At 41.2% G+C, this 15,856-nt stretch overlaps 2 protein-coding genes across 2 annotated transcripts; both read right to left on the reverse strand.

The window, feature by feature from the left end:
• Positions 1-8,542: 8,542 nt before the first annotated feature.
• On the reverse strand, positions 8,543-10,299 carry LOC140805306 (uncharacterized). Its single transcript, XM_073161570.1, has 2 exons — positions 9,865-10,299; positions 8,543-9,206 (listed from the first exon to the last, which is right to left on the reverse strand). The coding sequence occupies exons 1-2, from the start codon at positions 10,184-10,186 to the stop codon at positions 8,620-8,622; spliced, it is 909 nt and encodes a 302-aa protein (XP_073017671.1). The 5' UTR covers positions 10,187-10,299; the 3' UTR covers positions 8,543-8,619.
• Positions 10,300-13,104: 2,805 nt separating this feature from the next.
• Positions 13,105-15,856, reverse strand: LOC140804775 (uncharacterized). Its single transcript, XM_073160900.1, has 4 exons — positions 14,037-15,856; positions 13,748-13,952; positions 13,492-13,667; positions 13,105-13,352 (listed from the first exon to the last, which is right to left on the reverse strand). Exons 1-4 carry the CDS (start codon positions 15,820-15,822, stop codon positions 13,207-13,209), a joined length of 2,313 nt encoding a protein of 770 aa, XP_073017001.1. The 5' UTR covers positions 15,823-15,856; the 3' UTR covers positions 13,105-13,206.

The following is a 15,856-nucleotide window of genomic DNA, read 5'->3' on the forward strand; positions in this document are numbered from 1 at the left end:
GTCTGATATATCCCTTGGCTAGCAGATCTTCTAATTGTGCTTTCAATTCTTTTAGTTCAATAGGTGCCATCCTATACGGAGCTCTCGAAATAGGAACGGTACTTGGTACAAGTTCAATGCTAAAATCTACCTCTCAAACCGGAGGTAATCCTGGGATTTCATCTGGAAAAATATCTGGAAATTCCCGTACTACTGGCAAATCCGCCAATGCCGGGCTCGACTTCTGCATATCTACAGCATAAATAAAGAAACCATCTGCTCCTTTTTGTAACAATCTGTTCATAGTAAGAGCCGAAATCAAGGGAATCCGAGATCTGGAACCCTTCCCGTAGAATTTCCACTCGTCTGTCATCTCGGGTCTGAATCTGACAATCTTGTGGAAACAATCCACGGTAGCTCTGTACTTCGTTAGCATGTCAATACCGACTATACAATCAAAATCTGCTAGACCCAATACTATACAATCTAGGTCAATCTCATGCCCCTCAAACTGTAGAATGCAATGTTTAACCATAGTTACAGATATCAATCCACTTCCCAACGGAGAATTAATAGATACAACTTCTAACAAAGACTCAACAGGCAATGAATGCAACAATGCAAATCGCTCCGAAATGAATGTATGCGATGCACCTGTATCTATCAAGATATAAGCAGGATAACCATAAAGAGAGCAGTTACCTGCTATAACATCATCTGGTGCATCTTGTGCTTGCTCTTCTGTCAAGGCAAACACTTGGGCCTGTTGCCTCGGAGGTTGACTCACCGTCTGACTACCTCGGCCTCTGGGTGGAGTCGGTGCTGGTGGAGGCTGAAAAGAGTGAACCGATGATGCCTGCCGCTCAAACTGAGGTACTGACCCGGATGCTCTTCCACTCTGGCCTTGCTGTACACCTCTCTGTGGACAGACTTTGGCAAAATGCCCCGGTTGCCTACAAAGGTTACATCGGCCTGTAACTCCTTGGCATTGTTCAGTCGCATGCCTACCTCCACAAGAATTGCAGTAGACACCTGGAGTCCTTGAACTTTGATCAAAACCAGTCTGTCTTGATCCGCTGGAGCTCGACGAACTGCTCCCAGGTCGCTTAAACTGTTTCCCCTTCGCCTTCAGCTGTTCCTTTCTGCCACTGCTACTACCGCCACTATCAAATCTTGGAGGGGGTGGAAGGGTAGGTGCTGGTGGTCTCGGTATCGGAGCAACATAAGGAGCACTCCGCTGCCTCAACAATCCTGCTTCTGCACCCTTGGCTCGATTCAATGCATCCGCAAAGTTATTAGGTCTTCCCGTGTTTACCAAGGTAAAGATGTCCGGGTTCAAGCCATTTATGAATTGGTCCGCCACCGCCTCGTTACTACCTGAAACATGGGGTGCGAAACGAAGCAAGGAAGAGAATTTGGCAACGTATTCTTCAATGTTCAAAGTCCCTTGCCTAAAATTGGCAAATTCAACACCTTTATCTTTAAGGTAGGAGATAGGAAAGAAACGTAGATAGAACTCTGTCTTGAATACTTTCCATGTAATCTCGGTACCCCGCTGCTCTAAAGCTCTCCTAATGTTCAACCACCAATTCTTGGCTATATCTTGCAATTGATGGCCAATTAGCTTTATTCTCTTCTCGTCACTGTACTCCAAAGAGTCGAATAACATTTCAATGTCCTCAAGCCAAATTTCGCACTCGATGGCATTCTCGGTACCTTTTAATGTGGGAGGTCGAAAGGATTGGAATCGCTTCAGCAACGTCTCCATAGGGGTCGCCGTAACATCCATAGGATCTCCGGATGTGCTACCCTGTTCTGGCGCTAATGGTCGTAGAGGCACTGCTGCTCTTCGAGGAGGCATGTATCTAATATTCAAACAGTTTAGTATACAAGGTATACCCCTGTCTCAGCCCTCCTCTAGTCAGTTACCTCTGATTTAGAATCGGTTCTGATTCAGTTTATTACACGCTGTAATCAACCAGATAACAAACAACATGAAATAAAGAAAGCAATAAACATGCTAGCACCTCATAAGCAAGGAAGAAGACTCGATCTACCCCGCTCATTCTATCTTATCTTATACTAAAAGATCTACTGCTCTGATACCACCTGTTGTGGGGACCCGGGCTCTAATTCTTTTTTTTGGGATTAAATGGATCGTTATTCTAAAATGTGGGTCAAATTTTTCGCTTTTACATTTAATCAAATGTAATTAAACAAGCATAAGTTCTTTATTAAATTTACAACATACAAACACAATACATGTCTTATTCTGTATGTCCTCAACTAACCAGTATTAAAAGACAGTACATAATAAAAGACAACTACTGGTCCATCTGCTACGCCCGTGATCTCCACGCTAACACGATCATCTCTGTCTCGACCCAGATCCTGCCCCACCTGTTGTTATGCACACATACAGACATAACAACAGCCAGAAAACCGGTGAGAACACATCCCAGTATAAACATGTAAACATGCATATAAACAATCTAAACATGAAACATGCTGATATGAGTGTCATTCATATAAAATCATACAATGCGAATCTAATCATGTCTAGACTCGACTCGACTATAACTCTAGGGATCCCGTTGTGAATAAGACGTCACTGGCTGTCACCTACCCTACCAATCGAGGTGCTGTACGTCTTATTCCTAGACTTCGGCCTGATCTGTATCCACGTCTACAAAGGGGCGGTGATCTTCCCCTAAGCTGAGATATCGTCGAACATCTAGAAGTCTGCCTGATCTCCAGACTGTCCTATCTTAATGCATGAATACAAAATCTGTAAACAAGCATAATCATTCTAATGCAGTGCCACATGATCTGTAAACAAAGCATAGCAAGATTTGTATACAAGTTCTATAAACAAATCTATACACAATCATAATCATATCAAGATATAATCAATAAAACAAGTATGTGATTTTGGTTGGGAAACTCAAATGTGATCTCATTTGAGTCGCAGGTCCCCAAACAAAACATGTACTATACCTTTCGTCGCACAGTCGCTGTCACGGTTGACAATACGAATCTGAAATGGAAACGTGGATATACAATCTATCAATCTCTAACTCAACCAAGACACTTATACAATCTATACTTGATCTTGATACAATTTGACGGCATAACGACATATATTCTTAATACCGGTCAATCCCATCTCAACAAATATCAACATATACCATCCTCAACTCACAATCGAATCATATGCACAACACCATACTTAAAATCGAAACATTTTATTCCTAAACATGCTGAAATTCATAAGAAATGCATACGACATCTTTTCTTCGTTCTAGTTTTGATTATAAACTCATAATCCTCACTAGAATATCTAAATACAGTCATAATAGCATTTCCCTTACATGAAATTCTTGAAACATATTAGAACTGAATAAAAAGTGTACCCTTTCAAAGCCTTCGACGCAAGGAACAAGAATCTCAGCTCGGATTATAATTTGGATGGCTGAATCTTGAGATATCTTACCTCAAACTTTGAAGAACTTAAGGAATTATTTGAGGGAGCTCTCGGTTCTCTGTGCTGGAAGGGAAGAATGAATGAATCAGCACGAATTCATATATATACCATGCCATGTGTCACGTTAAGAAGAAAGGGTGGATGGCTCGCATGCAGCACCGCGGGTGCGGTAACGTTAGGAGCGCGGGTGCGCTATGCCCTCGGCAGAAGCATAATTTTTCCAAAACAGTCGACCGCGGGTGCGGTCTTTACAACACCGCGGGTGCGGTCTTTACACCGCAGGTGCGGTATGGTTAGGACCGCGGGTGCGGTCTAATTCTACCGCGGGTGCGGTCTTGCACAGCTAAAATTTCACATTTTATCGCATCGTTCCGCCCCGCCTGTTCTTGCGTTTCATATTCAACTATCTACAAGAATCTCAGGCATTACATTTCTCAATTTCTGTCTATTCATATTCGATCTAGGGCATTACAGATGTAGTTGAGGCATTGGGAGAAGTTATGCTTCCTTTTTCCTTGGGGTCTTACCCACTAAGGACCACTAAAATGGTAAAGTTTCTCGTGGTGAAGTCTCCGTCAGCATACAACATTATTTTAGGACGACCTAGCTTAAATTTGTTTCAGGCGATAAGCTCTACGTATCACATGAAACTTAAGTTCCCCACACCCGAAGGAATATGGGAGGCCACCGGTGATAGCCGATTGGCGAGAGAATGTCATGCCATCACCTTACAGGGGACAGCAAGTCACCGAAAGAGGCAGGCTGCCCCAAAGGACTCATCACCCAGAAATAAGCAGAAGTTGGAGCATCATCTGGGAAACAGCGAGATTCATATTGTTGAGAGCGAATCAGGAAGAGACGAGAGACTTAAAGCCGCAGAAGTACTGAAAAGTATAGAAGTAATACCAGGAAATTCCGAGAGCAAGGTCAAGGTTGGAACGGGTTTACCGGCTAATTTGGAAGAAGCCCTGACAGCCTTTCTGAGAAATAACGCAGATCTATTTTCCTGGAAGGATGAAGCAATGCCCGGAATACCCCAGGAGTATGCGCTCCACAATCTCAAAGCAGATCCAAAGATAAAACCAATCAAGCAAAAGAAAAGAACGTTCGGTCTCGAGAAGAGCAGACATATCAGTGAAGAAGTAGAGAAGCTATTAACAGCCGAGTATATCCGCCCAGCCATGTACCCAGAGTGGTTGTCAAATGTCGTACTCGTACCGAAGCCGGGCAACAAATGGCGGTTGTGCATAGATTTCACTGATCTGAATAAAGCATGCCCTAAGGATCCTTTCCCGTGCCAAGGATTGATTCATTGGTAGACTCCACCGCCGGGTGCGAAATGCTTAGCTTCTTGGATGCATATCAAGGCTACAATCAAATTCGGCTAGCACCTGAAGATCAGGAAAAAACAAGCTTTTTAACTGATCGAGGAATTTACTGCTTCGAGGTGATGCCGTTCGGATTAAAGAACGCCGGGGCAACTTACCAGCGGTTGGTAAACAAGATGTTTGAAAAAACAATCGGGCGCAACATGGAAGTGTATATAGATGACATGCTTGTCAAGAGCATACAGGCTTCAACCCACACTGAAGATCTCAAAGAATGCCTTGGCATTCTGAGGAAGTATAAAATGAAGTTAAACCCTGAAAAGTGCACATTCGGGGTCGGAGGAGGGAAATTCCTAGGTTATATGGTCTCAGTTAGAGGGATAGAAGCTAATCCTGAGAAGATCAGTGCAGTTTTGAACATGTCTCCTCCGAAGACGTTGAAAAGAATACAGGAGTTAACAGGACGGATCGCCGCCCTTAACCGATTCATCTCTCGGTCAGCAGATAAAGGCCTGCCATTCTTTAAAGTGCTTAGACAAGGATGTAGATTCAAATGGACGGACGAGTGTCAACAAGCCTTCAGCAGCTTAAAAAAATACTTGACCACATCACCCTTACTTGTAAAACCGTGCGAAGGAGCTACGTTGTTCCTTTATCTAGCAGTCTCGGCCGAAGCAGTCAGCGCAGTGCTAACCTTAGAGGAAGGGCGAGAGCATAACCCAGTATATTACGTGAGCAAAACATTGCAGGGTGCTGAATTTCGGTACAACAATATCGAAAAACTGGCCCTGGCGCTCGTCACGGCTGGAAGGAAACTACGTCCTTACCTCCAATCGCATCAGGTAGTAGTGTTGACCAACCATCCCTTGAAAAAGGTACTCTCCAGCCCTGAGGCATTTGGTAAGATGGTCAAATGGGCGGTGGAGTTGAGCGAGTACGACTTGGAGTACCAACCGCACCCAGCGGTCAAAGCCCAGGTTCTGGCGGATTTCATAGTGGAAATGGAGATAATGGGGGCAGAATGTTCCAGCCCCGCTTGGACACTTTTTGTTGATGGATCTTCCACCGCATCAGGAAGTGGAGCCGGGATATTATTAGAAAATCCTCAAGGAGACAAGTTTCGATATTCCATAATGCTTCAATTTTCGGCATCAAATAACGAAGCAGAGTACGAGGCTATTATAGTATGATTAAAACTAGCTTTAGCCGCAGGATCAAGAAATTTGATAGCACACAGTGACTCCCAGCTTGTGGTTAACCAACTTCAAGGGACTTATGTGGCTAAGGAGGAGAAGATGGCCAGATATGTGCTCCGGGTTAATGAGTTTCTCTCGCGTCTAGATAACTATGAGATAAAGCAGATGCCCAGGGCCCATAATGAAGTAGCAGATAGGTTAGCCAAGATGGCAAGTTCTATGACGAATATTGACAGTAGAAGGGTCACCTTTCTAGCCATTACTAAGGAAGAGGCGGAAGGACCAACTCTTGACATTCTGTGCGCTGGAGAGGGTGAACCAAGCTGGAAAGATGAAATCATCAGTTTTCTGGTACAAGGACGCCTACCACAAGATCCTTCTTCAGCCCGAAAGCTTCGGATAAGAGCCGCTCGATTTACAATAATAGATAATGAGTTGTACAAGAGAGGCTACTTCTTACCGTACTTGAAGTGTCTTGCTCCCAGTAATGCTAACTACGTACTTCGAGAGATTCACGAAGGAATTTGTGGGAATCATTTAGGAGGAAGGGCATTGGCCGGAAAAGCTCTGCGACAAGGATATTTTTGGCCCACAATGAGGCGTGACGCAGAAAAGTTGGTAAGACACTGTCATGCATGCCAAGAGCACGCAAATATCAATCATCAGCCAGCTACGCTCTTACAACCCTTAGAAAGCCCCTTGCCTTTCGCCCAATGGGGAATGGATATCATGGGACCATTTCCCATAGCTTCTGGGCAGAGAAAGTTTCTTCTTGTTGTCGCCGATTACTTCACGAAGTGGGTAGAAGCTGAACCTTTAACTAAGATAGCTGAAAGAGACATAATAAACTTTGCGTGGAAGAATATAATCTGTAGGTTTGGAATACCACGAGCCTTCGTCTCGGATAATGGAGCGCAATTCTCAGGTTCTAATTAAGAAAGTGGTGTGAGGGGTTTTCCATCAAGCAATTCTTCACTTCCGTAGGAAACCCCCAAGAAAATGGACAAACTGAAGTTACAAATCGTACTATCTTGCAGCACCTCAAAACCCGATTAGGAGCAGCCAAAGGCAAATGGGTGGATGAACTGCCGAGTGCCCTCTGGGCTTATAGGACTACGTCACGCATCTCTACCGGAGAATCACCCTTCAACTTGGTTTACGAGGCAGAAGCAGGAAATAGGAGAACCTTCCATGAGAGTCCAGAATTATACTCTAGCGGATAATGGAAGAGCAATGAGGTTATCTTTGGATCTCGTAGACGAGCTTAGGGAAGAGGCATCACTCCGTGCAGAAAGGTGCAGGGCGCAAATGGCCAGAGCATACAATAACAAGGTTAAGCCTAGGTTATTTCAAGTAGGGGACTTAGTCTTGAAGAGGGCAGAAATCTTGCGGCAGGTAGGTAAACTTGATCCAAAATGGGAAGGCCCGTACAAAGTGATCGAGATAAACAAAGGAGGAGCATATCGTCTCCAGCAACAAGATGGGAAGACCTTACCAAGAACATGGAACATTGCGAACTTAAAGAAATTTTACGTATAGACTACGTGTTTCTATTTGTTTTTACTTAAAGAGCAGTCAGTGGCAAGATGTTGTTACCTGAGTTACGTTTATCAATAAATTTGAAAATTTTTTCTTGCATTTATCATCTTACCATTTTATTTAATTAAAGAACCAAGAAAAAAAAATGTGTGTAACGTACGCAAAAATCATCGCGAGACCCAAGATGTCACAGAGAGCCACCCAAGCATAAGAGGCTTGGCCAGCCCAGCGGGAAAGTGCTCAGACACTGTAAGAGGTCACCAAAATAGAGTCCCAGGATACCTACACTAGGATAATAACTTCCCGTCGAGACCACAGAGGCGTAAGTATGCCTAAATTCATATTTAACTAAACAGCAAGCATAAAGTATGATCAGAAGAAAACGAAAATTAATGCCCAGATGACATAGTAATCAAAATAAACCTCGAGTGAATAAAATAGTTGTGTAAAGATGTGATCTCAGTATAAAGCTCGGACAGTTCTAGTGGCGAAAGCAAAAATCATCCCTCCTCGATAGCTTCGTCAGCAGGGAGCAAGTGCAGCGCACCAATGACCTCGCAGTCAGCATCCCCCGCTGTAGGAAACTCTGGCAGAGGGTCAACCTGAGCGGTATCATCCAACTCTGCCACATGAGGTGAAATCCTTATAACCACCTCCTCAGGAACCAAGTCTGTCAGACGGAGCTGGCGACGACAGTCTCGCACCACCTCATCACGGAGACCAAAAGCATGACTGTAAACCTCATCAGTATAGGCCGGAGAAGCACGAAAGATTGCTAGTGCTATCTCCTCAACACCCGTCACAAAAGACTTCCCCATCTTAGAAGCCAAGAACATCCCGCCAGTCTTCACTTCGGTATGGTGCTTGTCATAGAGGGAACCAAGCTCTTTACGCAATTCCTCATCCTCTCTAGTCTTTTCTTCACATTTCTTTGTCAAGCAAGAAAGATCGTCTTGGAAATTCATGTTCTCCGATCGAAGGCGTTCATTTTCTTCCTTTAATTGGGAGAGTCCTCAGCTCGACCTCTCTCCTCTTGAGCCTGGTAAGCACAGGCCAGAGACACAGCCTGAAAAGCAAGAAACAATTGGTTACATCACATAAACATCCCTGCAGAAGAGGCACCGAGGGGCGAGGAAAGCACCTGGCAACCTATCAAGGCCAGGCAATGGGATAGAGCAGCAGGGGGTTGAGGTACCAAATGGGCCATGTCATAATCACATATCATATCCCTCCCCTTTCTCCATCCCATATCAGGGTCATCTGTATCCCAAAAAGACCCCACTCTCTCCTTAGCATTAACTCCTTCCAAGAATAGAGAGTTCTTCCGAGGGCCTCGAGAAGACGATATCGGATCTCCACGACCTTTCTTAAGGTTTGGCGGGGTGACCACTTCGCCCTTCCTCTTTCCATCGTCGTGTCCTCTAGTACACTGGTCCTTTCTTTTATCCTCAACAGCTCCAGAAGCATGGCTATCAGTGGACATAGGATGAGGCCCCTGACGACCTTGAGAACTAGACCCTCCTCCACGACCAGACTGGGGGTGCGACCCCGAAGTAGGGATAGAAGATCGAGGAGCAGGAGGGTGGCGCCGGTCATCAACTCTTTTCTTCTCTCCATTAGAAAGAGGCCTCCCCATAGTGTCTTCGCGAGCTTGAAGGGTGGCCAAGTTCACGCGCAACCCTACAAGAAAAATAAGGGGGCAATGAAGCATCAAAAATTCATAAATCGAACGTAAAAGTTAAAAATAGTAAATATCAATGATGTGCAAAAAAAGAAATTAGAGCAACAAAAAAGGTACCGCGGGCCAACAAACTTTTAGGATCGAATAAATCATCAAAAAACCCCAGATTTTGACACTTAACTTGCAAATGGCGATGAATCATTCTCATTTTCACAACACTACAACTAGATCTCCAAGTTGAATGTACGTCCCACCCACTATCCTTTACAAAAAGAAAATGGGACCGCCAATCCCCTCGAGTCGAGCGTAGTCTGACCATAAACTTGCAACCAACACGAGGTTGAAAATAGACGGAGTTGTCAGGCTTAAGGCATCGTACTGAGAAAAAAGAATGAAACAGAGAAGTAGTAGCCTGAATTTGGAACTCGTTTGCTCGATGACAGAATCCCAGAAAATAAGTAAGTGAGTTTGGGGACAATTAACTGAAGCTTACACCTAAGGTACGAGTCACCTCGACTAGTAAGGAATGAGGAGGAATGGAAAACCCACTATTAAAATGGGCCAGGGTCACGGTGAAATACCCTGCGGGTGGGTTATGATAAGAATCCCCCAGTCCAGGAGCCTTAAACTCATAGTCATACGAAATTTCCAGTTTACCACTCAAGCACTTCACATCCTGAGGAGTCAGAAAGCTCCGATCTAGGTCCCCGGGAATAACTTCTTGATCAGGATTGTCACCAAACGAGGAGCCATGAAGGCAAGATAAAGGCACTTGGGGGATGGGAAGGGAAGCACTCTCAAGATCGTCCATTAAATCATTATCACCCAAAGAACCCAATTCACCAAGAAGGGTTAGGTCACCCAAAGAACCCAAATCGCTCAAGAGGGACGGAGTGGCAGAGTGGTAGGAGTAAGTATCTGTAGCCTCGTCCCAACTAAAATCACTCGAAAGGGGAGATTTGTGCATGCGACTAGCCATTAGTAAAGAGTACTCCTTACCACGAGGCGCGCACCCTGCAAGAAATTTTAAAATTTATCAGCTAACCTGAGAAAAATAGCGTGAGGCGCACAACTCGTATCAGGTTGTAAAGATTATTCATTACCCCAACCCAAATCCAATCCACAAACCAACCCAATCCAATCCCTAGCCCAAATCACCCCAACCCAAATCCAATCCACAAATCAACCCAACCCAATCCCTAGCCCAAAATCACCCCAACGCAAATCCAATCCACAAGTCAACCCAACCCAATCCCTAGACCACAGTACCCCAACCCAAACCCAAATCCAATCCACAAATCAACCCAAACCAATCCCTAGCCCAAAATCACCCCAACCCAAACTCAATCCCTATCCCAAATAACCCCAACCCAAAAATCAAACCAACCGAATCCCTAGCCCAAACCACCACTTTTTATGGCTGCTTTCTCCCGTAGAGGACCCAACACTCTTTCACCAAACATTTTAAAGTCAAATATTACGGCTCCAGGTCTAAATATATTTGTAGCGTGAAGTAAAGCACCATCTCCCACTCAGATTTGCCTTCATCTTCTCCCTCTCCCTCGCCGACGCCGCTGCCACCTTCACCAAAACCCGTCTCAATCTCGTTAATATTGACGCTCTCTCTCAGCCATTTAAGCCCAAAGCCATTATGTCGGACTTGCTTTCTCTACTGAGCACACCACAGAAACCTCATTTATCAATCTCCGACAGCACCACCCGCTCCGCCGGTACCAGGCTTGGCATTGTGAGTTCCCGACAAACGGTCGGTGGAAAGGCAACTGGCATATTCGGAACCGAAATTATACCAACAGCCGCAGAAAATAAGCAACTATTTTCTTTTATGAACACCAACAGAGAGCAAGGAAATATTCAAAACAAGCCACCATTTTTTGGGAAAGCTTAAGCGATTTACATGTCACCAGACGGTCAGACCAGGGCATCGGGGTCGAAGAGTCTCAGGGTGCCTCACAAGATTACAACAGTAAAACAAGTAGAATGAAGGAGAAAAACGATTGTTTCATGGAGCACAAATTCAAAGAATAATGTAAAAGCATTTAAATAATATATATTATATAATATAATATAAAAGCAACAATAATGACTCATAAAGAAAGAGAGCAAAGCAGAGAGGATACCTGACATGGCGGCGGATAATCGGGAGAGGAATGAGGCGTGTGGGACCCTTTTATAGGGAGGTAGGGCTTAACTTAGTTGCAAAATTAAAATAAAGAATAGAGTAAGTTTTTGGTTAAGTTAATATATTTTATTTTATTAGGGGCGTAGGAGAAAACTTTTTCTTCTGATAAATTATTACTCTCGATCATCTTCAGTAAAGTGTAGGTGTTCGAGAGTGGGGGGCTTATGATGGGTATTAGTCTGGAGAGTGGTTTATTTTTATTATCAGTTGGGCATAATTAATGTTGTAAAGATTGGATAGGGCCCTTAATTAAGGAATATGCCCAATAGAGAGCCCAAGATAGTCAAAGCCCAATGGCTCATCAAGGAAGCCTATAAATAGAAGCTATCTCACCATTTTATACACACATTCACATTATCTCATTATATGCTCCAAAAGTCTATAGCTTTTGTGAGTACATATCTTGGGGTGTTTGCTAACTTGAGTGTTGGAGGATCTGTTGCTGGGTATCTCCCGATACCTCCAATCTCATTTCGTGACATAGGTGGCGACTCCGATATTTACTGCTCTGGACACAAAAGTAGATGTCATTCCCTCATAATAACGTGTTCACCCGGATAGATTGATCACCTGAATTTCGTACTGCATCAGTGGATATGTTTCATGTAGAACAGTTAATATTCTGCATAATATTCATTACAAATATCATATAAATATGTTCTAATTTTAAACAAAATCAATGAGAAAGATAGAACCGTTTTCGTAATAGGGTCTAAAGAATCATAATATAATATTAACATTTCTTGTAAACCATCTAGTTTAAATCGAGGACTTAAAACAAAAGCATATAAAAATATTTTAGGAATGTCTAAAAAATAATTTTCTCATTTTGCTTTCGTGACATATATACATGGAACTAGAGAATCATCATTAGATTTAATATTTTTACTAAATACATGGAATGTTGCAACGTAACAATCTGTTAAAACTAAATGAAATGTAGGTTCAAAATACGATCGTAATCCAACTATATACAAATCTAGATAAAATCGAAAATGTCTAAATAAATAGTTTTAATTGCATAAATTTAATATGATATGCATGTTTAAAATGTACTTTTCTACATGAATGCGTAAAACTATGTTTGAAGGTTATTTGAGGCGCGATCGAGGAACGGAGACCGAGACCATATAAAGAAAAATATTGTTATTAAATAATAATTTTTAATTGTTTAATGTGTGACGTATTTTAAATGAGATTTTCGAAAATGAGATGTTTTGAGGTGTTTTTATATGCCGAGTCGTATTTTAAACCGGGATGCCATTTTCAATGAAAATAGGGACTTTTTGAGAAATATTTTCACAACCTTTCCTAAATAAAATATTTTAAATATTAAGTAAAAGGCTTAATGAACATATTATACTAGGTTAATGAGCCTAAATTTGCACCATGTATTATAAATTAAACAAGGCCCTAAAACCAGTGTTTTTATAACCGGACCGTTAATCGAACCGGTCAAGCCTTAAAAAATGGTTCAACCGGTTCAACCGGTTCAACCGGACGGTCGAACCGGATCAATAAAATTAATATTTTATTTATTTTATATAATAAATAAAAAAGTAAAATATTGAATTATTTATGTTTTTATAGTTTTTACTTAATTTTTAATATGAAACTTACAACAAATATCCAAATAAACATCACTTTTCAAATTCAAAAATCCAAATTGAACCTAACATGTAACCAAATAGTGATGACCAAGTTTAAGTGCCCAAGAAAACATCAAGTTTAATTATACAAAAAAATAGCAAACATCAAGTTTCTTATACAAAAAAGTATCAAACATCCAGTTGCAACTTTCAAGTTGCATTCTTTGATGCCCACACCGCATCCAATTCTTGAAGTGTTCTTTCGTAGTCATTATCATCTTCATCCCCACCATCCAAAAGTTCTTCCAAGTCCAAAGAAGGTGTTTCTTGCATTTCACCAACACCTTTATCTAAATCTTTTTAAAAAAATTAAAATAATACATGTTTAGCAAACAAAAAGCAAAAATTTGTTAAAAAAAATTATTATTAAGACATAAACCAAGAAACAATTATTTTTTCAAACTATTTAACAAAAATAAAGGAAAGAAAATTTACTTTCTTCTTCTTGAATATTTATTGGAATAGCTTCCTCACCATAAAGCATCTCATCCAACTCATCTATGTCTAAAATAGGTGAAGAATTTTCTTCTTCTTCTTCCATAACCCAAAATTCAGTTTTATCAATGCTCTCATAATCAATAGGATCTTGACAATTCATTTGGTTATCAAGCCTACAACAACAACAATAAACAAAACAATAATTCTAAATTTCAAGAATTCAAATTGAAAGAGTAAGTAAAAAAACCATCACCTTTCTTTTAAACGCAAGTTGTAATGGACATACACAAGATCATTTAATCTTTGATGCTCCAATCTATTCCTTTTCTTTGTATGTATTCTTTCAAACACGCTCCAATTTCTTTCACATCCTGAAGAAGAAGAAGTTTGGCTCAAAATCTTAATAGCCAAATTTTGTATGTTTGGAGCACTACATCCAAAAACTCTCCACCATTCATCTACAAGAAAATTTAAACTTTTAAACAATGAGTACAAAATATAAGAATTACCACAACAATAATATTTAAAATAATAATGCATACCTGGTTGCATACTCTTTGATGAATCAATAGCAAGTTGTCGAGCAAAACTTCCTAATCTATCTTGATAAATTGCTACTTCATCAATGCACTTTCTCTGAACAGATTTATCACTAATCAAGGTAGTGACCATCTCAACAAAACCATCCATTATCTCCTTTTTAGTGCACATATTAAACTTGTCATATGCAAAAGCAGGGTTCAGGAGATATGCTGCTGCATGAATATCTCGTCGAAGTTGTTTGTCCCATCTTGTCTTGACAATACTTGTAAAAGGCTTGTAAAATTTCTTTTTATTCTTGAAGATATTTTTTATTGCTTTCTTTGCCCTATACATTCCGTCATAGACATAACCAATTGAAGGCCTTCGATCAGTATCCATTATACGCAACATACGTATTAGAGGAGCAGCAACACCAACTACAACTGTGCAATCACTCCAAAATCTTGTATCAAGAACAACCGCCAGAACAACACTTGCTTTTTTGTCTTTGAAGTATCGAGAATCCTTAAATGTCTTACTAGTAAAAAAAGCTTGCAAATCATGTTGATGTTCAAGGATACTCTTCAATGCAATGAATGTAGTAGCAAAACGAGTTGGCCCTGGACGTACAATCTCTGTCCATCCTTCTCTCTTTCTCAACCATGCCAACAGAAATGCATGATTGTAAACGAATTTTGTTACCAAAGAAGCCTTTTTTGTAAGATTACTAACAAGCTCCATTTTACCAATATCACCAAGAATCAAATTCAGACAATGTGCAGCACAAGGTGACCATTTGATAGAGGGATACTTATCATGAAGCAAAGCACCGGCTGCTTTATAGTTGGCCCCATTATCAGTTACCAAATGAACGATATTATTTGATCCAACCCATTCCACTAACTCAACAAATAGATTACAAAGTGTGGTTGCATTTTTCACAATATCAGAAGCATCAACAGATCTCACAAATGATGTTCCCCTCTTGCAATACACTAGAAAGTTTATAAGTTGCCTATTTGACCGATCTTGCCAACCATCAGCCATTATAGTGCAACCTCTTTCTTCCCAAACACTTCGATAACCATCAACTACTAATTGAACTTCCTTTTTCATGCTTCCTAATAAGTTTGTTCGCAACTGATTATATTTCGGTGCTTTATAACCGGGACCAACAGCAGCAATAGCATCCACCATTTGTTGAAAATAAACAGAATTCACAGCATTGATGGGAATACAAGTATCATAAAAAAACCTAGCAATGCTCATATCAACATTAAGTAAAGCTTCTTTACTTACGAGCACACTTTTGATAGAACGTTGTGCACCGACAGTAGTTCTTGGTGCAAAAAAGTTAGGCATCTTCTCATCTCTCTTTCTCTTTCCTTTTTGAGAAGCCGCACCAAAAAAAGATTTATCATTCCCCCTTGTTTGAGTATGTGGTGGATGCATTTCTTCTTCAAGATTTGTCATATGAGGACCATCAATATTATCATCTTCAAATGATATCGGAGCTATGCTTTTTTCTTCAAATGCCTTTAAAGATTGTTCCATTTGATATCTTACATCATATGGAACTTTTTTGCATGATGCAATATCTCCTTTTCTACCTGCTAAATGTTTTTTCATCCTATTGATCCCTCCACCCCTCCACACATTATTGCAATGCAAACAAGTCCAACTTCTTTTCCCATCATTACCCACATCCTCTTTAAAATGAGCCCATGCTGGATCGGTTTTGCTTCTAAACGAGGAAACAGAATTAGATGTGGAACTAGATTTTTGCCCGCCACTTGATGAATCCATCTATATTTTAAAAAATAATGAACTTTAATGCACA

The sequence above is a fragment of the Primulina eburnea genome, chromosome 11, assembly GCF_022965805.1.
Source record: "Primulina eburnea isolate SZY01 chromosome 11, ASM2296580v1, whole genome shotgun sequence".
Taxonomy (NCBI): Eukaryota; Viridiplantae; Streptophyta; class Magnoliopsida; order Lamiales; family Gesneriaceae; genus Primulina; species Primulina eburnea.

What these genes read in the sequence shown, in the direction of transcription:
- LOC140804775 (XM_073160900.1), bottom strand. Translation starts at nt 15,822, where the DNA reads ATGGATTCATCAAGTGGCGGGCAAAAATCTAGTTCCACATCTAATTCT. An exon ending in ATCAAAGAGTATGCAACCAG is followed by an intron (nt 13,953 to 14,036) that starts GTATGCATTATT and finishes ATTTTCTTGTAG; the next exon opens with ATGAATGGTGGAGAGTTTTT. An exon ending in AACTTGCGTTTAAAAGAAAG is followed by an intron (nt 13,668 to 13,747) that starts GTGATGGTTTTT and finishes TTGTTGTTGTAG; the next exon opens with GCTTGATAACCAAATGAATT.
- LOC140805306 (XM_073161570.1), bottom strand. Translation starts at nt 10,186, where the DNA reads ATGGCTAGTCGCATGCACAAATCTCCCCTTTCGAGTGATTTTAGTTGG. An exon ending in GGATGTGAAGTGCTTGAGTG is followed by an intron (nt 9,207 to 9,864) that starts GTAAACTGGAAA and finishes TTTTTCTTGTAG; the next exon opens with GGTTGCGCGTGAACTTGGCC.